Source organism: Thalassophryne amazonica, chromosome 1 (genome assembly GCF_902500255.1).
Source record: "Thalassophryne amazonica chromosome 1, fThaAma1.1, whole genome shotgun sequence".
In the NCBI taxonomy this organism is placed as follows: Eukaryota; Metazoa; Chordata; class Actinopteri; order Batrachoidiformes; family Batrachoididae; genus Thalassophryne; species Thalassophryne amazonica.
Window position 1 is genome coordinate 50,134,498 of NC_047103.1, and position 23,584 is coordinate 50,158,081.

Consider the following 23,584-nt stretch of genomic DNA (forward strand, 5'->3'; position numbering starts at 1 on the left):
CATAATTGTTAGCTTGTCAAACTGTGCTCAGAGAGTGAGAGTACCTCCACCAACAGAGTAGTTACTTTTGATGTCACACTATGAAATTAACATTGACTGAACTGGAACTTGAAATGGTCAAATTAAAGACAGATCAAACATTTCTGAAAGAGTTCTGGCATGAAGCCAACAATGTCCTGCAAGTGGTTCCACTCAAAAATCCCAACTAAACAGTGACCAAAATGACACCTCAAAAATGTTAAAGTCAGATCTAAATTGATTATGCATTTTTCATGTTTTGTGACCTTGAAAAGCAAACTCACTGTACTCTTAAGACCCAGTACACCACTTCCACACATCAGATTTAAATACAGAATATAAATTTTTCAGGTCAACTTTGACCTTGACTAAATCAGAAAGCATCTCCCTAAGAACATGAGCCAAATTCCAAGTTTCTACAGCGAGTAGTTCCCAAGTGATGGCTGATTATGCGATTTATGTTTCATTTTTTTGTGTAACCTTGAAACTTGAGCTATGACCTTAAAAAAATGAATTCACACTATTCTAGGATGACCTGAACCATATGTCCAAATTTTATGGCAAAAGGTGCAGAACTGTACCCACGAGACTGTTAACTAACCAACAAACAGGTCCAACTTCACTGGTGAAGGTAATTACTTTTGGCCTCTAAAATGGAATTGCTGTATAAAATTTGCTGTAATTTCTAAATGGTAATGTATTTTATTTAAACCCCCTTGAATTAAAGTTGGAAGCATCTTGATTTTACTCAGTTTCATCTCAATTGTGTTGGTGTACAGAGGCAAAATTACGAAAAGTTTCAGTTGGAAAATTTACAACATAGTTAAACTAGTGTACTTCATAAGTCAAAAATCGTAATGAAAATTTCTCCAGTGTGGTTCTTAGACTGCTTCCCATGGACTTGTGGGTGTTTTCAGGCCTAAAATTTGAAAGCAAGTCTCCAGCTGCAGAGGGGATTGTTGAGCTTTGAGGATGTGAAACATGAAATCAAACCATATGCAACTTAAAAAGTTGATAATTTTGCAGAATCCAATGCGTTTAATTTTTGCAGCAGATCTGCTCTGTGTAAGCTTGATCCTGTCGGATCTCAGAAGCTAAGCAGCGTGGGACATGGTTTGTACTTGGATGGGAGGCCTCTTTGGAACACCAGCGGCTGTGTGTTTATCCAGGTAAAACGAGTTGCGTCAGGGAGGGCATCCGGCGTAAAACTTGTGCCAGCTACCAATGCGGATCTGGTTGTATCCGCTGTGGCGACCCTGAACACAAAACGGGAGCCGCCGAATGGACAACAACAACACTTAATTTTTGCTAACGTGTGCTGTTAGATTTCATCCACTTGAGAAAGTCAAGAACTTGTCAACAACCCATTTTATTATTCAAATGCAACAGGCATGTATCAAAAAGGTCAATACAGCAAAGCGTTTTACAAAATCTGGCTCGACAATGAAGTCTTTCCAAAAATGGCTGTCGCGACAAATTGTAAACAGTTTTATCAACAGTCTTACAGCACTTACAGCAAAATACAAATCAGCTAAAGTAAGAAAAGCACCTGTTATCATTCAAAAATGTCTCAACACAAACACAATTTGTGCCACTATACACAATCATAGTAGACAAACCAAAACACACCGAAATGGAATGTTCAAAGTGCGTGACCATTCCATGTCCATACGAAAAACAAACAAAAAAATTAAAAGAAACAGAGACTGGAGTTTTTCCTCACAACAAAAAGGCAAAGGGATTGGACAGTGCATTCAAAGACAAGACACACATGCACTTGATGGGAACAGGAGTTGGTTGGTCACTTAGCATAGTTTGTGCATAGTTATAAGGCATCAAACGGCAGGCTGTTAGGTTGCATGTGGCTGTGAGAGACATTCTGCAGGAGTCTTCTTCAGGAGAAGAGATTGTAGCCCGTGGGGAGGGATGACAACCTCGTATTACGTGCACTCAGTCCCCCCCGCACACACACACACACACACACACACACACACACCCCCCGCCCCGATAAGAGACTGGGAAAAACCCTGAGCGCGTTCCAGGTGAGTCTGGGAGGAAAAGCTACCCAAAGTTCAACCAGTACTGGAAGATTCTGAAAGGTGACGAAGAGGTGACAAAAATGTAGCAACACCATCACAGAGCATCTCACGGGGGGGGGAGGTTCATGAAAAACAAGCTGCACGTTCACCGCCGTCGGCATTCAGGAGTGCAATGAGTTGACACGTTGCAGCACACGTGGAATTGCTTATGGCATCTGGTGGGTCTGATAAGGTTCTGCTCATGGCTTCAACAGTGGGATGGTGGTCCAAACAAGTGGTTTTTTCACATCTGTGCTTCGAAGGCAAACTGGAGCCGACGTGACTCACTTCAGTTCAAGGAAAGAAATGATACGCGGTAAACAGTCTTTGTAGAGGCAGCAAAGGACTGGGCTTGTCACAATTTTTTTTTTCTTGTTTTTACATGAGGACGAATCTTCAGATGCAACGTAACATTACACTAAAGTCTTATTGGAGGGTCTCATGTCCAAATACTCCAGTTGTTTCTATCAATTTAGTTCATTCTTCAGATCTTTGTTTTCAAATGGCACTTCAAAATACCAGATAGTTTTTTTTTATAACTTATACTGCTTTCTCCTTTAACTCAACAACAAAAATGGTGTTCAGTCAGTAATGCGGAACTACAGTGGACAAATAAATAAAGCAAATAAAAAATACAGCAGTTGCCAAATGAGGTATCTATGTATTGCTCTATGCCAAAAAGGGGAATTAAAAGTCAATAAATAAAATCAGTGGTTTTATAAAGATGGGAGGCAAAAGCATCAAAACACACAAGGTTGTCGGATCAGGTGGAGCAGTGGCTCGGCTGCAGGCCTTAATCCCTTGCCGCCACGCCCCACCCAGCCCCCAGTGTGTGGTTTCGGCCCTGCGGCCAGGGTCGGGGGTCAAGATGTTGAGGAGAAAAAGCACATGAGCAGTATCAGGACTCTCTGATTCCCTGAGGTATTTCTTTGGAGCCTGTTCCTCCGTTGGCTGGAGCTGTGTCGCAGCCTTGCTGTGCATCTTCAGCCTTGGCTGCACTGGGCTCCACCTCCTCGGCTGTGCTGGGCTCCACCTCCTCTGAGCCAGATGTTTGTTCCTGCTGCAAGGCGCCCCAGCTGGCCTTATTGAGCCCCATGTGGCCAAGCATGGTCTGGGACAGACGCGTGTCAGAGAAACGGGCCCACTCTGCAAACAGCGGCTCCGCCATGTATGTTCATGAAGCCTAGAGGGAGGAGGAGGAGGGGGGATATGCAGATTAGGGCCAAAATTTGACCAACTAATAAATGCAATAAATTACCAGTAGTACTTGCCAATGTGAATGTTGCCAACCGTGTTAGTCTCTCTGTCACAAAGTGGGCTGACTTCAAGTTTGTGCTTCTTCTCAATGTCCCCTAAAAAAATAAATCAACCACATTTCACAATTACAGTAAAACTCGCTATAATGGATTCATGTGGACCAGCGAATTTTGTCCGTTATAATCAAATCCATTATATGTATAAAGCGGATAAAATCCATTACATGTATAAAGCGGATAAAATCTGTTGTTTCCAAGTCTGCTGCGGAGTGGTACCTTAAAATCCTAAAGCCTGATTTATACTTCTACAACTGTAACTCTGTGGCCATGCAATGACGATGTGCACATGAAAATTCAGTAGGTAATATCTTATATATTATATTCCAATTTTAGGTGAAACTATACTAGTATACTAAGGTATATCTAAATATCTAAAAAGGAAGAGTAAATAGAAGAGTAGAAAAGAGTAGAGTAGAGCCACTAGGTGCCTGGTCTTGAGACCAGGGATGGTAGGTTGAAAAGCTTTTTTATCCCATGGGAACTCTCCCTGCCCCCCCAAGCGGCTCAAGAAAAAGGATATATATAATACATAATAAGACATAAGAAGATAATACATCATATATAGAAATGATAAATAACTAAGGGTAATAAACAACATATACAAAAAATATGGTATTATATAATATACAAGAGTAGGTTTTTAAACCTAAATTATAATACAGGAAGATTATAGTATAGGTATTTAGTATGTTGACTAGTCGTAAAAGTAGCATGACCATTTTACTTCACCATCATGTCTTTATGTAATGTGCCACAGGAACAGCGGGTTTTCTGGATTAATGTGTTCCTCATTGAGCTGTACTTCTTTAAGCAATCATCAACCTCAAAACCACGATATAGTACGTACAATTTTCCTCCATGAATTACAGGTCATATGAGCCGCTTTTTCTAACTTCTTGTAAAATTGGTCATATTTGCGGACTTTTCTGTCAAAACGTATTTGATCCATGAACAGTGTGTGCACTGCAAAACTTTTAAAATATGATGGGATAGGAAGGAGTGAAAACGTAAAAATGACACACTACAGGTGCACATCAGGCTCCAGGGATGCTTCGCCACCACGCAGAGGGCTCTGATCTAAAGCAGTTTGGTTTGCCAAAGTTTCACATATGTGTGAAACGTAACAATATTACAGTTCAGACAACAAGCAGTATTTTGTCAATAATCACTGGCCTTGAATTACCATTATATACGGTGTTTATTGCATGAAAAACCATACAAAAGCACTGGGACTGTTGCTTTTGTCCGGCAAGTGCGAATATCTGGTTTATACAATGACAGTTTAGGCGAGTTTTACTGTATATGGTTTTGGCAAACCACAAAAAAGGACAAAAAAAACACAGATTCAAAGGCCTGAAAGAACATGTTAATGCAGGCCGCAGAGAGGAAAAAATAACCTTGTTGGAAGAACTCCTCCGTCACTCTGTCGCTCCACTGTTTACTAAGCTCCCAGGGTCTGCAGGGGTTACAGATGTCGGCACACTTCAGCGCCATCTGTGTGCAGTGGAAATCAAACAGCGTTTTAAAAAACCAAAAAGCACAACAACCAAAAACACAGTCCTGCTTTCGTGTCAATGTCGTACATGTGACGGACGAGGTAACAGACCTGCAGGATGAAGTGGCGGTGGCTGGCGCTGCTCAAGCACAAGTCGTCCTTGTCTAGGTGCATTCGAAACCTGGACAGGTACTCGTTCTGCCTGCTGATGTCTGTAGCCAAAATTAAGGAGCCCAACTCCCTCTCCAGGTTCAGACTGAGGAACACAAAGTGCATTATTTGACAAAATGATGAGGTTATTTAGCATCTGCCGGCATTTCCTCTGAGACTTCAAAAAGCAGAGAATCTTTTGAAAGAACAGATTGTGATGGGTGTTATCTGCTACAGTGTTTTGTTTTGTTTTTTTGTCCGAGTCAGACCAACCTGTCCTCTGCAGGCAGATGAGAGAACAGTCCAGTCTCTCTGAGCAAGCCCACTGCTGACTTCCAGTGGTGGTTTTCCAGAACTGAGGTATTCTGCATGGAAAAGACGTGCCAAAGGGCATACGTTTGAATTTAATCACTTGTGGGCCGTTTCTCACTGCAGTACATTTGTAAGTGTGATAAAGTTGCAGCAGGGTGCTTTCAGACCTGATGTCTCTAATTACTGTCAAACAAACTGATGTCAATACTACCTGGTTCATTTATACCTCCAGTATAAATGAATTAGTCTAGCCCAGCAAAGAACTGCAACAAAAACAAACACTTGATGGTAAATTGGATCGTTTTCTGATCGTGGCTGCAATAATTGTATGAATTCAAATGTGAAACCTACCATTACATTTGGACCATGATCATGTGGAACAAGGGAGCTGTGAAGGAGGCGGTACAATAAGCAAGCACTTTGGGTAACCATGGTAACATTGGACCCACGTCATTACATTGCCGCAAAGACTGTCCCACTGGGGTGGTTTTGTTTGTAACCCATTTCATGTATGTTGTGGTTCCTTAATCGCAAACACAAGTTTATATACACCATAGCTCAAAAGTTCAAACTCAATTTTGTCCCACTGCACAAAGATGGATAGATATTTTACTAATCCCCTAGGGGAAATATTTTACTAATCCCCTAGGGGAAATTCAGGTAGATTAAAAAAAAAAACAAAAAAAAAACAGATAACCCAACATTAAAAGTTAAAAAGTGAACAAATGATGATGATAAAATATTACAAATATTAAAATATGATAAGATTAAAAATGTTATCAATGAATAAATGAATAATAAATCATTAAAAATAGAGGGACATCAGTCCACTGCACAGTGCCCATGAGGGGCGTCAGGGGGCAGCAGCAGCCAGCTCAGGAGCCTCTGCCATTCACTGAGTTCTTGAACAGTGTGATGGCTGGGGGGGGGACACTCATGTGCCGCTCAGTCCGCAAGCGCAGGGAGATAAGCCGCCCATTACCACTGCTGCTCTGCACTTTCAGGATTTCAGGCTGGCATTGTTCTTGATGGCCAGCAGCCTGCCCATCAGGCAACTCTCCACCACAATCCCCAGTGGGACTAGGCTCCTTCCCAACACTGACTCGGCCTTCCTGACCAGCTTGTCCAGCCACTTGTATGTTCCATTTGATCAAACAATGTAATAAATCAGTTATAACATCTAATCATGGTGACAAATTTGTAGAGCACTTTTTAAATCAAGTCAACTCCGAAAGGAAGCAATCCAACACTGCCCCCCAATGCTAAGCTCTGTAACCAGCTTTTTTGTAGACTCAGGAGCAGAGTTTTGCAACTAATTCATAAGTGAAAGATTTATTTCTATACCAGTGATGTCCACCATGAAGGACTAAACTGTTAACTGTTACTGTTACTAAACCTGTAAACTGTTAATAATGTTTGGAGTGTCTTAAGTTAAATGTAACCTGTCAGTGATGTAATCTATTAATTTCTGGTCATAATTATGAAATGGGTCAGTGGTATGTGACAAGTTAAAGAAATGCAATCTGTTAAATAATGTTGACTATGATGCTGTATATGAAAGATTGTATGTTAAAGGGGCAGAAATCATAAGACTTGTTCTCTTTCTGCTCCTTTTCATTCTGGTATTGTGGTGCTTTTGTTTTTTGCTTTTCGTTTTTCTTTTTAAATGAATGAAATAAATATAAAAAATAAAATAAAAAAAAAAAAAAAACAAAGGTGGTGACTAGTGTGGCGCCAAAGTGCAGTGTGCATTGCTCTATGACCTTGACTGTTCTGGGGGCACCATGTTAACATATGTTTTTGGTTTATGGCAATATTTTAAGTGTTCTGACATCTAATTGCAGGCAGAAGTGTAGAGTGGGTGCGGTGATAGGGGACTACGAGCAATGAATAACCTACAGGTTGTGAAAGCACCCAAAGTGCGAGTGTGTGTCGCACCCTGTACAGTGTCGCTAGATAGTGGTCAGTCTTGATGAGACAAGGCTGATGAACCCCGGGATTGATCCAGGTCATGAGTGGCGGCTGCTAACAGTCCCAGCAGGATGTCATAGGAAGTCAGGGATTTGGAGAGCTGCACTCAGGCCAAGACGATTACACAAAAACGTATTATGGTTGATGAACATAATCCACATATTGCTGCTTTCAGCTCAACAAACTAATTTAAATAGTACCTTCCAACCCCAATGAAGACGTCTCACCATAGGTTCCTGTAGGTAGCAGTACAGGGCCTGTGTGACATCAGCAGCGGCCACTGCATTATGGTACGGGTTATCGCTGTGGTAATCCTCTGTACCGTGACGAGGGAACCTCCAGAGTTTCACCATGTCCAGTTGGAAGAGCTCCACCAAGCCGTACTGGTTCAGCAGGTGGAAGGTCAGTGTGACGAGGCTGTTTCCTATGGGAGAGGGGAAAAAAGTTCATTTGTTCGTTTGCCATTTAATTTGCTTCTAATGAGGCTTTTTAGGACTTGAATCATATTAACAGAACTACAGAGACTCAACCAAGTACCCTTCGAGTTATGTCTTGTAATTTAATTCACTGGCGTATCCACCAAGTCTTTTGGGTCCTGGTGTTTCCCATCTTAAGTCCATGTCACACAGAAGGCATGTGCATGGCCTTTAGAGGCACGTGCAGCACTCACCAGCCAACTTACAATTATCTGCCACAAACACGTCACAGCTCGGAGGTGTGGTCATGTTCAAAACAGTCGCCCCTCAACTTCCCTATTCACGTGGGCACTCCTTACACACCACTATCACGCCACACATACGCCATCTGTGTGACATACTAGCAAGCAACAGGTTGCTGAGACACTCCAAATCCATGATAAAATGGAAAAACAAACAAAGTTGATAAAACACTGGCCAGGAAGCAGCAGATTATGCACTATTCCTGCACCTGCCAATAATGGTGGCAGCCGGCGTATGTGTGGCAAGTACAGCATGTCAATGGCTCAAACTAACACACCATGCACACGCACATGCTTTCTGTGTGAGAATAGCTTTGCTCTGTGGTTGTGACAGTTGAATGAATACCACTGAACTTATGTTTTTAGCATTAGGTCTCATCAGAGAATACTTGGGTACCACTGGAATGACTCCATGTCTAATGAATTACTTGGGGAAAGCTAGATAAAGACTATTTATTATGATTATGAGTAGGGTTGGGTATCGAAAAAAGGTTCCTGTTAAGAATCATTAAGAAATTATTTGATCCACCGACATCAATAGCCTTTTTGCTTAACGATTCCCTTATCAGTTCTTCACATTACGCCATAGCTACCGTTGTTTTTGAGGGTGTTTATCAGAAAAATTATATTTTCTCTACGTTGATTGCAGACCTACTGTTTCTGCAGCGGTCTGCTTGAAGCAATGAAGCAGCACTGCAACCCGCTGCTTCGCTGGTTCTCTGCTTTTAAGAAGCGGCAGGTCCACAATTTCTTCAAGAAACCCTTTCAAAGCCATTTAAAGATGTCAATCGTCAGTCACCTTTGTGCTGATTAAACTCACTATGAATCTTGTCTAGTTGCAGGCAAGAAATGAGAATCGTTCTCCTTTCCACACTGGAGTTTTACGCAACGGTTCTCTGGCGTGAGCTGGAAACACTTTGCATGTAAGTTGTCCATCAGGTAAAGGAAATAATAATAATAATAATAATAATAATGATCTCCTTTTTTGTGGAACTAACTGCACAGCACCAAACGCTGTGCGTCTCTCTGCCAAGTAAAGTTGGAAAGATAGATTCCAGTCGGAATTAATAACTTCAAAGCGAATCGCTGTTCTAAATCAGGACCTCTTTCCAAACACTGTAATATAAACTACAACTGACCGAAATCATTTTTCCCCCCTCTCAAAATTAGACGTTCTCCTTTCTTTATGACACATTGATCTTGACATCTCATTTACACCTGAAAGGAAACATTTTTGACAAAAACTACCAAATTTATTTCTATTTATGTCCAGAGATCTAGGATCCAGTGACCAATTTCATATTTATTTACGTTAAGACTCAATAAAATGCTGTTGACATAGAAAACCTGCAAAGCGTACTTTTAGTACACAAAAAATTCACAAGAGGTGTTGATAAGGGAATCGATAAGGAATTGGATTGATAATGGCATTAATATAGATAAAACCTTAGCAATACCTATCCCTAGTTATGAGGGACTGTTGTGTATGACATTTTGACTGTGTGGCATGTTTCTTGGAACATGATCTAGCACACACGTGCTTCAGGGTTAAGGACTCCAGCAGCTGTAGAAGGCCAAGGGAATGGCTATGTTTCACCTGGCTGCAGCAGTTTGTTACTTTTCAGAACTGGGAAAGGACTGTTGTCTGCCTGGGAGGTTGGGATGCCATGGTTTGGGGAATGCAGTATTGCGCAACATCAGCATGTTCCCACACCTGACCATTTGCATCCATAAACATACTATTGATCTTGTTGTCATAATTTCTTATACTATTTAGTGCATACAGCTGTATGCAAAAATATGGGTACCCCTGATAATTTTCCTTTATAAAACATTGGTTGTCTGGATCAGAAATTTAAGTTAAATATATAGCAGACAAACACACTGATATTTGAGAAATGAAATTAACTTTCTACTATTTACAGAAAGTGTGCAATAATTATGTAAACAAAATTAGGCAGGTGCATACATTTGGGCACCCTTGTCATTTTATTGATTTGAATAACCTTTAGCACTAATTACTGGAACACAAAATTGATTTGGCAAGCTCACTGACCCTTGACCTCTTTACACAGGTGAATCCAATCATGAGAAAGGGTATTTAAGGTGGCCATTTGCAAATGTTTCCCCTCTTTGCAGCTCTTCTAATGAGTGGCAACATGGGAGCCTCTAAACAACTCTCAAATGACCTGAAAACAAAGATTGTTCAACATCATGGTTTAGGGGAAAAATACAAAAAGCTATCTCAGAGATCTCTGTGAGGAACATAGTGAGGAAATGGAAGACCGCAGGCACAGTACTAGTTAAGGCCTGAAGTGGCAGGCCAAGACAAATCTCAGATAAGCTGAAGTGAAGGATGGTGAGAACAGTCATAGTCAACCCACAGACCTGCTCCAAAGACCTACAACATGATCTTGCTGCAGATAATGTCTCTGTGCATCGTTCAACTATACAGCGTACTTTGCACAAAGAGATGCTGTATGATGCTGTAATGCACAGGAAGCCTTTTCTGCATATACGCCACAAACAGAGTCACTTGAGGTATGCTAAAGCACATTTGGACAAGCCAGCTTCATTTTGCAATAAGGTGCTGTGGACTGATGAAACTAAAACTGAGTTATCTGGACATAACAAGGGGTGGTATGCGTGGTTGAAAAAGAACACAACATTCCAAGAAAAACACTTACTACCTACAGTAAAATTTGGAGGTGGTTTCATCATGCTGTGTAGCCAGTGCAGGTACTGGGAATCCTGTTAAAGTTGAGGGTCACATGGATTCCAGTCAATATCAGCAGATTCTTGAGAACAATGTTCATGAATCAGTGACAAAGTTGAAGTTGCGCCAGGGTGGATCTTTCAACAAGACAATGACCCTAAACACTGCTCAAAATCTATCTACTAAGTCATTCATGCAGAGGAACAAGTACAACGTTCTGGAATGGCCATCTCAGTCCCCAGACCTGAATATTATTGAAAATCTGTGGTGTGATTTTAAGCAGGCTGTCCATGCTTGGAAACCAACAAACCTGAGATGTTTTGTAAAGAAGAATGGTCCAAAACACCTTCAACCAGAATCCAGACTTTCATTGGAAGCTACAGGAAGCGTTTAGAGGCTGTTATTTCTGCAATTTTCTACTAAATATTGATGTATTGATGTATTTTTTTCTGTTGGGGTGCCCAAATTGATGCATCTGCCTCATTTTGTTTAAAGAATTATTGCACACTTTCTGTAAATCCTAGAAACTTCATTTCACTTCTCAAATATCAGTGTTTGTCTGCTATATATATCATTCCAATCAATTTTATTTATATAGCGCCAAATCACAACAAACAGTTGCCCCAAGGCACTTTATATTGTAAGGCAAGGCCATACAATAATTACGGAAAAACCCCAACGGTCAAAACGACCCCCTGTGAGCAAGCACTTGGCGACAGTGGGAAGGAAAAACTCCCTTTTAACAGGAATAAACCTCCAGCAGAACCAGGCTCAGGGAGGGGCAGTCTTCTGCTGGGACTGGTTGGGGCTGAGGGAGAGAACCAGGAAAAAGACATGCTGTGGAGGGGAGCAGAGATCAATCACTAATGATTAAATGCAGAGTGGTGCATACAGAGCAAAAAGAGAAAGAAACAGTGCATCATGGGAACCCCCCAGCAGTCTAAGTCTATAGCAGCATAACTAAGGGATGGTTCAGGGTCACCTGATCCAGCCCTAACTATAAGCTTTAGCAAAAAGGAAAGTTTTAAGCCTAATCTTAAAAGTAGAGAGGGTGTCTGTCTCCCTGATCCGAATTGGGAGCTGGTTCCACAGGAGAGGAGCCTGAAAGCTGAAGGCTCTGCCTCCCATTCTACTCTTACAAACCCTAGGAACTACAAGTAAGCCTGCAGTCTGAGAGCGAAGCGCTCTATTGGGGTGATATGGTACTATGAGGTCCCTAAGATAAGATGGGACCTGATTATTCAAAACCTTATAAGTAAGAAGAAGAATTTTAAATTCTATTCTAGAATTAACAGGAAGCCAATGAAGAGAGGCCAATATGGGTGAGATATGCTCTCTCCTTCTAGTACCCGTTAGTACTCTAGCTGCAGCATTTTGAATTAACTGAAGGCTTTTCAGGGAACTTTTAGGACAACCTGATAATGAATTACAATAGTCCAGCCTAGAGGAAATAAATGCATGAATTACTTTTTCAGCATCACTCTGAGACAAGACCTTTCTAATTTTAGAGATATTGCGTAAATGCAAAAAAGCAGTCCTACATATTTGTTTAATATAGGCTTTGAATGACATATCCTGATCAAAAATGACTCCAAGATTTCTCACAGTATTACTAGAGGTCAGGGTAATGCCATCCAGAGTAAGGATCTGGTTAGACACCATGTTTCTAAGATTTGTGGGGCCAAGTACAATAACTTCAGTTTTATCTGAGTTTAAAAGCAGGAAATTAGAGGTCATCCATGTCTTTATGTCTGTAAGACAATCCTGCAGTTTAGCTAATTGGTGTGTGTCCTCTGGCTTCATGGATAGATAAAGCTGGGTATCATCTGCGTAACAATGAAAATTTAAGCAATGCCGTCTAATAATACTGCCTAAGGGAAGCATGTTTAAAGTGAATAAAATTGGTCCTAGCACCGAACCTTGGGGAACTCCATAATTAACCTTAGTCTGTGAAGTAGATTCCCATTTACATGGACAAATTGTAATCTATAGATAAATATGATTCAAACCACCGCAGCGCAGTGCCTCTTTAATACCTATGGCATGCTCTAATCTCTGTAATAAAATTTTATGGTCAACAGTATCAAAAGCAGCACTGAGGGTCTAACAGAACAAGCACAGCAGATGAGTCCACTGTCTGAGGCCATAAGAAGATCATTTGTAACCTTCACTAATGCTGTTTTCTGTACTATGATGAATTCTAAAACCTGACCTGAAACTATTCAAATAGACCTTACTCGCAGATGATCAGTTAGCGTTTTACAACTACCCTTCAAGAATTTTTGAGAGAAAAGGAGGTTGGAGATTGGCCTATAATTAGCTAAGATAGCTGGGTCAAGTGATGGCTTTTTAAGTAATGGTTTAATTACTACCACCTTAAAGCCTGTGGTACATAGCCAACTAATAACGATAGGATTGATCATATTAAGATCGAAGCATTAACTAATGGTAGGGCTTCCTTGAGCAGCCTGGTAGGAATGGGGTCTAATAGACATGTTGATGGTTTGGATGAAGTAACTAATGAAAATAACTCAGACAGAACAATCGGAGAGGAAAGAGTCTAACCAAATACCCGCATCACTGAAAGCAGCAAAGATAACGATACGTCTTTGGGCTGGTTATGAGTAATTTTTTCTCTAATAGTTAAAATTTTATTAGCAAAGAAAGTCATGAAGTCATTACTAGTTGACTTCCAATTTGGATGGACAAGACTAAGAGTCAAGCTTTCAAATGAATTAAAGCTCTGTCTGGGTTTTTGATTAATTAATAAGCTGGAATGGAAGATTGCTTGCTAATCCTCCACCTCAGCCCGTGCTACGAGCCATTCTGGCAGTTAGTGTGACTCGGGGGTGTTGACTCATTTAAACTACCATATTCATCCTGCTGTAACCAGGTTTCTGTAAGACAGAATAAATCAATATGTTGATCAATTATTATATCAGTTACTAACGGACTTCGAAGAGAGAGACCTAATGTTAATAGACCACATTTACTGTTTTAGTCCTGTGGTGCAGTTGAAGGTGCTATATTATTTTTTCTTTTTGAATTTTATGCTTAAATAGATTTTTGCTGGTTATTGGTGGTCTGGGAGCAGGCACCGTCTCTACGGGATGGGGTAAGTGAGGGGATGGCAGGGGGAGAGAAGCTGCAGAGAGGTGTGTAAGACTACAACTCTGCTTCCTGGTCCCAACCTTGGAAGCACGGTTTGGAGGATTAAGAAAATTGGCCAGATTTCTAGAAATGAGAAGCTGCTCCATCCAAAGTGGGATGGATGCCGTCTCTCCTAACAAGACCAGGTTTTCCCCAGAAGCTTTGCCAATTATCTATGAAGCCCACCTCATTTTTTGGACACCACTCAGACAGCCAGCAATCAAGGAGAACATGCGGCTAAACATGTCACTCCCGGTCCGATTGGGGAGGGGCCCAGAGAAAACTACAGAGTCCGACATTGTTTTTGCAAAGTTACACACCGATTCAATGTTAATTTTAGTGACCTCCGATTGGCGTAACCGGGTGTCATTACTGCCGACGTGAATTACAATCTTACCAAATTTACACTCAGCCTTAGCCAGCAGTTTCAAATTTCCTTCAATGTCGCCTGCTCTGGCCCCGGAAGACAATTGACTATGGTTGCTGGTGTCGCTAACTTCACATTTCTCAAAACAGAGTCGCCAATAACCAGAGTTTGATCTTCGGCGGGTGTGTCGTGGAGTGGGGAAAAACAGTTAGAAATGTGAACGGGTTGGCGGTGTACACGGGGCTTCTGTTTAGGGCTACGCTTCCTCCTCACAGTCACCCAGTCGGCCTGCTTTCCCGGCTGCTCGGGATCTGCCAGAGGGAAAGTAACGGCGGCTAAGCTACCTTGGTCCGCACCGACTACAGGGCCTGGCTAGCTGTAGAATTTCCACGGTGCGGAGCCGAGTCTCCAATTCGCCCAGCCTGGCCTCCAAAGATACGAATAAGCTACACTTATTACAAGTACCATTACTGCTAAAGGAGGCAGAGGAATAACTAAACATTTCACACCCAGAGCAGAAAAGTGCGGGAGAGACAGGAGAAGCCGCCATGCTAAACCGGCTAAGAGCTAGTAGCTGCGCTAAGCTAGCAGATTCCTAAAAACACACAAAGTGAATAATGTGTAAATAATTTAGGAGGTGATTCAGCAGAGGGAGTGCTTTAGTTAAGGCACGTGAAGATTACACTGTGAAACAAATCGTTATCTAGTTATCTAGATCAATCTACCTGCGCAGATTAACAGCTAACAGATACAGCAAAACACCGCTGTGCTCCGGAACAGGAAGTGATACAATACCGCAGTGAGAGCCAACCACCAGTAGAGGCAAGCAAAGAATATATTAACTGAAATTGCTGATCCAAACCACCAATAATTTATAAAGGAAAAATCATGGAATCAGAGGTGCCCAAACATTTACATACAACTGTATATTTTAACTGGTTGAACCAACGTGTTTTTACTTGGCACTTCACTGTAATTAATGTTAAAGAACTCTGTGATAATTGTTTGAATGTGCTTTACATCTACAATTAACATTACTTATCAAACACAATTGCAGCTGCAAATCAAAGAACAAGATTCCCTCTCCTAAAAATGATCCCCCCAAATGGTAAAATAGACCCAGAAGCACAATAAATCACAAGGGGCTGGTTCTTTTTGAAGGTGTATGTGTTCTTTAATCCAGTATAATCCATCCTACAATTTTCCAGCAGTCAGTGTGTGAGGCGAGGTACACCCTGGACAGGACGCCAGTCTGTCGCAGGGCCACATATAGACAAACAAACACACTGACACCCGCATGCACACAGGGAACCCACGCAAACACATGGAGAACATTTAAACTCCACACAGAAAGGTCACAGCTGGGAATCACAGTTTGCAGTGAGGCAAAGGTGCTAACCACTAAGCCACCGTGCTGCCCATTTATTCCATTTAATGTTCAGGGGAGCTATCCCATCAGTCATTGGCTAAAGATGTAGTACAATTCAAAGTTGAATAAATGTTCCACATCTGTTACCCAATAGGTGGCACCACTGGTTACACATTGTATCTAAAAGTGAGTGAATGCTGCAATTTCCCTGTTGTCATGGCATTCACCATAACTTACGATGAATACTTGTTTTGTAGTATACTTACCATTTGTCAATCTATCAAAGACAAAAATGTCAAAATTCCAGTTCCCAACTTTTTCCAGCATGCACTAGAAGAGAGAAAACAAACACACAAAACCATTTTGATGTTTCATCTGAACAAAGCAACTCCTGTATGATTCCAAACAGACTTCATTATAATGGATCGCGTGTCATACTTGGGCCTGTCCAGTGTAGTCCTCGTCGAGAATGTGGAGGGGGATCTGCTGGGGAATTCCTCGCAGCAGGCGGGACGAGTGCAAGTACCTCTGAAAGCTGAGCAGCCGGTGGATCCTCCTTTCAGGAGCAGAGCCCACTGTGCCACAGGACAGCCGTGCTGCACATGCACATTATTAATAAATAAGATGCTTTACAATAAATCTTGGGGGGTGGAATTCACAGGGGAGATTATGTAGACCCTAAAAATTCAATGGGGGATCCGCCACCCACAAAGGAACACAACAGACACTGCTGACAGATGCCTGCTCTTAAGCTTTTAGTCTGGAATCACACACCATGCATACTTCATCAGTGGTCTCACACACACACACACACACACACACACACACACACACCCCAAACAAAGGATCTGTGTCTGGATAAATTGTGGCTGCAGTCCGGAAGTACGTCAGCATGAGATGGGATTACACTGGGGTCAAAATGTTACCACACACTACTTCTTTGTAGAGCGTCATCAAGCAATCACAAATGTGAGGGATTAAGCCAAAGCACAGTGTGTATTAATTTGCACTGGTGCATGAATTAGTGAGTTTGATCTTCCGCTAAGTGCATTTTTCCTGCGAAACCTTCACAGCTCATTAAAGTTGGAGCTTGTGGAGTTGAACACTGACAAACATTTGAATGACATTAGCTTTCACATGTAAACTTTTCTTCTCAAAATTTCCAGGATCTGTGGACAACACTTCCATGTCTCAAATCTATTTTATTCCCATCAAGGACTTTTCATTCAGTTTTTTTTTTTTGTTTTTACAAAATGTGCATTTTAGTGCTCATTGTAACACTATTATAAACTTGTATAAACTCTTCTGAGCAAGTTCTGCCTCAACACAATACAGCCATCATTTGCTTTGTACAACTTACTTTCTTTAAAATGTTTTCTGTAAGTTGGCTTTGAGTTTGGACATTTTCTGATTCAACAATGGCAATGAAAATAAACTATTTTGACAAGGTATTTTATTTAAAAGGTAAAAAAAACTTGCACCAAAACAAAATTGTTTTTCAAGTGGACAAAAATAAATAAGTACGTTTTTTTTTAAGGGGGGAGCTTTTCTGATTTCAGGTTGGTCTTTTACCCGCTGTTCTCCACAGCTCTTCGCCCACAGAGGGAAGCTACTTCACACACAGGAAACTGTGCCTGTTGCCAAAACTAAACAAATCCTCTTCTTGCCTACTGACGAATTACTTTAAAACTTGAAGGTTCTCCCAGAAGTGACGCATTTTAGCTTACAGGTTTTCATAATTTTGTCATAGGTCAAGGTGCTGAACAGGGTTAGTAAAATAACACATTTGCGCATTTTCATCATTATGTAAAATGCTGCACAAAAGCTGTACACAACATCGAACAGTCCTTCAAACTAAGCCACCTTGACACTTGTATGAATTTGATCCCCACATTGCTGTGCAATTCATCGTGCCAATGTGACCCTCTTTGTCCCGCTGGACTTTGCACTTTGTCCCATTTGATGCCATATTATATAAAGTAATCATTTGTAGCAGATGATGCATTTGCTCTAAGAGCTTGGCTGATTAAACCATCTCTCATCACTCCCAGAATCACAGAGAAATTATATACACCTGTAGCTTCTCTCGTGCGCGGCATATGGTGGTGAACGCATTTGGAATAGTCTCAAAGGTAATTATTTATAATATTTATATTATAATGGATTGATAAACAGTTGCATTGTCATTACTTCTTATGTGTTAGATAATGTATCTGTAAATTCTGTTTATTATAGACGTAACGTCTCATTGAAATGCGCTGCAGTACGGCAATGAAGACGCACTGACTCGCAGTGACAGTGTTTTCGATTAGGTTGCGCAATGTTCACATCTAGTTCACAAAATTAATGTGTGCCAGAAGTTTAGAACATTTCAAAATGTTCAACAATGTTTATGATGAGTTTACTCACCAGCATGCCAGATTGCGTGCCAGTGTGGCAATCAAATTTTTTCAAGTGTCAAGGCACCTTAAATTCCTAATGTTTGATTCCCCGTGGGAGCAGCTGGCTGTGATGAATACTCACTGTGAAGAGTTCGGAAGTCAATGCACAAGTACGGGTGGGAGCTTCTTCGTTCCGGTTCAAATCCAACCTGACTTCTCACTCTCACATCTCCTAGAAGAAATCAACACTTATTTCCTCAAGAGTCAAGCTCCTGGAAAAGGCAGAACTCTGAATGTGCTTGGCCAACTAGTATTCACAAATTGTTTTGGTGACATACTGAAATTTTGCCCCAAACGTGTCACCAGGATGGGATTCATAACAGGACAATGTTAAGTCATAAAGAAATACAGTCTCTGCTATTTTAACTTTACCAACACCATCAAACACAGAGCTGAAGTCCTGCTAATTTTATTTTTTATTGTTAAGTTAGTGTTGCTTTCACTAGTTTCGGTCAGAAATTTCAATCACAGGGCTTCTTTCATCAGCCTTTTTAAGTAAAAAGTTTGGATCATATTCTAAAGCAGTGGTATCCAAAGACATTCTAGAAAAGGTCAAGAGGATGCAACATTTCATTCACTAAGTCATCGTATCTGATCAAAGTGATGTTCACCAGTAAAATCACCTGATGGGGTCAATGGCTGTAAAGAAAACCTGCACCCTCTTGGTTCCTTCTGGAATGTCTCTGAACACCACCACTCTAAAACAGCTGAGCTGCCACAAGTATTTTTTTTTTTTAACAAATAAAAGCAGTGACTTGTTACTTCAAGATTTGTCCTTGTTGATGTAAAAAAAAAACCTTTACTTGTAATCCAAAACTCAAAGTTCCGGATAAGGATCCAGATTATACCCATTTTAATTGACTCTTTTACAGAGATGATTTTTTTTTCTTTGTTTTGTCATTTTAAATTTTGGCCTGCATGTTCTTACTTTAATTTTTAACCTCTCACCCCATCTTCAAAAAAATAAATAAATAAATAAATAAATTTAGTGTCTGCCCCTGACCAAGGCAGCATCTCTCCATCTGGAGTTGGTCCCCAGGCGCCAGACTGTGGCTGCCCACTGCTCCTAGTGGTTGGATTGTGTCTAACTGTAATAAGGATGGGTTAAATGCAGAGGACACAATAAAGGCCTTTCTTCTTCCTCAAGTTCACCACACATTAAATGATCCATATCAGCTATCTGGATCTGATGGGCAGAAACATGCATTTCCATGACTGTCTCACTAATCAAACCACTGTGACAAATTCTGCAGGGAATATGGGGTAAGCAACTGAACGCTCTAGAAGCTTTTTTGTTTTTCCATGAGAACAGAAATTCTCACCCATCATTTTTCAGTGTTTCGGTAAGACTGATGAAAGAGGCCCTTTCATTATCATGATACTGCACAGTGAAAGTGGGGCCAAACTTCAGCTCGTCTCTGGCTCAGTGTAGTAAAACCCATCATTTTAGCCCTCCAAGCACAGGATGTGATTTCTGCAAATACCATTTGATCCAGGTCTGGTGTATACAGTCCATGTGCGGGCAGACACACAAGAGAAATTCGACAGACAGAGAAGTCATCAAACGGCCGAGCATGCAATGCCATGTCAGGACAGTCTGCTCTACTATTAGTACTCAAAGCCTCAGAGTGATCAATTGTCCATCTATGACCGTTTTAGTATTCAGGCAGAGGAACGGGGACAGGCTTGTGCTCCAGATGTGGTCCAAACAGACGGAGGCCAACCTGTCTGTGGACTGCGGTCATGAGCATTGAGAGCACAGTGAAGTGACAGGATGGGAAAATGCAGTAAAATGCCAAGTGTGTCGTTCCAAGCAAGACTCGAGATGGCAATATATTGATCAAGGTGCTGAATGGTGCAATGGTATGTTTCCAGCATGGCACTTCAGATTGAGTCATATGTGCATTAGATTACAAATCAAAGCAGTCACGTGAGTGTGCCCCCCCCCAATACATCATGTTACTTACTTGAAAACAGCTGTCTGAATACTACACAAGCTCCTATCAAAATACCAAAAACTAAGAATTACAAATCAAAGCAATACAGTGCTCAACATTATTTGGTAAAGTTGCTGAATGTGACAAGTGGAATGATGCAAGTGCCATATTTCTTTTTTTTTGGGGGGGGGGGGGGGTATGGCCAGGTGAACAATAAAGTTCATGCTGTGTAAACATCTGCAGATGAATGTGCCAGGACCTGTGAGTGTGCATTTTGTGATTAGTGCGGTGTGAGAGTCACAGGGTCCATGTTTCCCCCTGTGGTGCATTAGAGCTCATGCTCTGGGGAAGATGTAGGTCATGTCATTATAACTGATGTGGCGAAAGCTCTGAGTACTGCTATTTGAAAGCACATCAGCATTAACTTGGCGGAACCCTGGGCCTGGCAAATACCAGTCTGCATTTGCGCACCTCTCCTCACACTCAGTTTAATATAAAACCTGCAGAGATGGATGCTTTATGCTGGTGATGTACGAGACTGGCATCACAGGCAGTTAAAATGCTAAAGCCCCTGCAGCCACATGTAGAAACTGCTGTTTAGTGTATTGCTACAGTAAACAGGATTTCAATTTTGTTAAACCGAAGTCCATAGAGCTTTTTAATGCATTCTTCCTATTCTATAAACATCACAGCAGCAATAAGACAGACGATGACGAGACAACAGTGTTACTGGTTATGGTTTTGCAGAACTATCAAAGTATCCGTTTCCAACCTTCTTATTGTGTATGAGCCGAAGGCTGGTTAACCACACACTAAAAGTACGTTTGCATTGCATCACATATCAAACACATCCTTGTTGCATTTTTGGTCCATCCTCTTTTTTTGTTGCAGTACAGTTGGAGAATCTGTGCACAAGCAAAGGGGGAGGAAGTGGATTAACCAGTCACACTGACTACATACACATTATATATATATGTATATAGTTGTATGCAAAAGTTTGGGCACCCCTGATAATTTTCATTGTTTTCCTTTATAAATCATTGGTTCTCTGGATCAGAAATTTCAGTTAAATATATCATATAGCAGACAAACACACTGATATCTGAGAAGTGAAATGAAATTTACAGTATTTACAGAAAGTGTGCAATAATTATTTAAACAAAATCAGGCAGGAGCATAAATTTGAGCACTCTTGCCATTTTATTGATTTGAATACATTTAGCACTAATTATTGGAACACAAAATTGGTTTGGTAAGCTCACTGACCCTTGACCTCTTTACACAGGTGAATCCAATCATGAGAAAGGGTATTTAAGGTGACCATTTGCAAATGTTTCCCCTCTTTGCATCTCTTCTAAAGAGTGGCAACATGGGAGCCTCTAAACAACTCTCAAATGACCTGAAAACAAAGACTGTCCAACATCATGGTTTATGGGAAGGATACAAAAACTATCTCAGAGATTTCAGCTGTCAGTTTCCACTCTGAGGAACACAGTGAGGAAATGGAAGACCGCAGGCACAGTACTAGTTAAGGCCTGAAGTGGCAGGCCAGGAAAAATCTCAGATAAGCTGAAGTGAAGGATGGTGAGAACAGTCATAGTCAAGCCACAGACCTGCTCCAAAGACCTACAACATGATCTTGCTGCTAATATCTCTGTGCATCATTCAACTATACAGCGCACTTTGCACAAAGAGATGCTGTATGATGCTGTAATGCAGAGGAAGCCTTTTCTGCATACACGCCACAAACAGTCGCTTGAGGTATGCTAAAGCAAATTTCGACAAGCTAGCTTCACTTTGGAATAAGGTGCTGTGGACTGATGAAAAGAAGGAAAAAAAAAAAAGAGTATTTACACAGGAGAGAAAAGTGAGAAAATGTTAATGCCTGTTTGAGAAAAGTGTATAAAGTGTGTAGTGAGGGTTTTTTACCGTCTTAAAACATGTATAATAATTGTAAATAATTTATAATAATAATTTCGCCTATTGCGGGTTAGCTTTAGAACGTAACTCCCGCGATAAACAAGGGACCACTGTACTACCAGAATTAACACTGGCAGGGGTAGCAGCTATGCAGCCAACCGCACCCCTGCCACATTGCTCCATGTGATGTGGCGTTGCGTCAGGAAGGGCATCCGGCATAAAACTTGTGCCAAATCAACATGCAGCTCCACATCTGCCGTGGCAACCAGAGTGAAAAAACAAGGGAGCATCTGGAGGAGCTTACTTTTTACTGTCAGATTTAGCCCAATCTCTTTTGGGGTCTTGACCCCAAGTACAGGAACCAATGGAAAGCCTGAAATGCCATCATTATCCACTGGAGCCATATTGATGAAGCAAAAAATGTCCAGTCTGATTGCAATGCTTGGTAAATAAATTTAATTCAGTCTCTGTGGCAGAGCTACACACACTCCAGTCACCAAGCCACTTTCTATGCTTCATGGGCAGTGCTGGGAAAATATAATCAGAAAGATTAATCAACTATAATAGTAAGCACTAATAGTATAATAGTAGCACTAATGGGCAATCTGTTATGCAAGTAAAAGTGCCACAGATTTGGGTTTGCTATTCTCCATTCTTATAATTTTCTCTCCCCCACCACCTCACACCCTATGACTGCTGGGACATGCTCCAACCTCCCCATGACCCTTGACCGACGTAAGTGGGTATAAAAAAATAATTGAATGAATGAATGAATTGTACATTTAATATCTGGGTTTGGAGTATTTGTTTCACAAAAAAAACAAAAAAAAAACAAAACAAAACAACCAAATAAAAAAAGCCCATAATTCTTCCATATTTTGTTTACTATTTTCCAAACTAAACAATTACAAGTTTTCTGTGCACATATCTAGTATATGTGCACAGACTACATGAAACAATTGTAAACATTATGTATCTTCAAATCAACTCTAGGATTGTTCACAAGTCAAAGACACACACACACACACACACACACACAGCCTAAGGCCATTGTGACAAATACAGAACCAAAAGTTGAAGTACTGAGTGGACTCTGGATGTTCACTGCATTTCTACATAATTGTCACTACATCCAGACCAAGCAGCTCATCCCACACTTCTGTATCCTCAGCCAAGTCCTATAACTCTTTGTAGGGGATCCTGAGGTGTTCCCAAGCCAACTGGGAAATATAATCCTTTCAGCGTGTCTTGGGTCTTCCCCGGGGCCTCCTCCCAGTTGGACATGCCTGGAAGACCTCCCTAGGCAGATGACCAGGTGACATCCTCACCAGATGCCTGAACCACCTCAGCTGGCTCCTTTTGATTAAAGAAGCAGTGGCTCTACAACAAGTCCTTCCTGGATAGTGAAGTTTCTCACCCTGTTCAGGAGTGTAAGGCCAGATATCCAACAGTGGACTCTTATTTCCGCCGCTTGTATCTGCAACCTCATTCTTTCAGTCATTAACCAAAGTTCATGACCATAGGTAAGGACAGGTGCATAAATCGACAGTCTTGCTTTCTGGCTCAGCTCGTTCTACACCACGACAGTTAAGTACAGCATCAGTAAAATGTCACATGCTGCCCCAA

General features: G+C 41.2%; 1 protein-coding gene across 1 annotated transcript in view; it reads right to left on the reverse strand.

The window, feature by feature from the left end:
• Positions 1-1,368: 1,368 nt before the first annotated feature.
• Positions 1,369-23,584, reverse strand: part of pde7a (phosphodiesterase 7A) — an 83,983-nt gene continuing 61,767 nt past the window's right edge. Inside the window, 11 exon segments of the mRNA XM_034169656.1 lie at positions 1,369-3,268; positions 3,343-3,448; positions 4,810-4,906; positions 5,019-5,163; positions 5,331-5,422; positions 7,308-7,370; positions 7,372-7,440; positions 7,568-7,764; positions 15,927-15,990; positions 16,099-16,256; positions 18,184-18,273. Of these exon segments, the coding sequence (XP_034025547.1) occupies positions 2,995-3,268; positions 3,343-3,448; positions 4,810-4,906; positions 5,019-5,163; positions 5,331-5,422; positions 7,308-7,370; positions 7,372-7,440; positions 7,568-7,764; positions 15,927-15,990; positions 16,099-16,256; positions 18,184-18,273 (1,355 nt within the window). The 3' untranslated portion in view covers positions 1,369-2,994.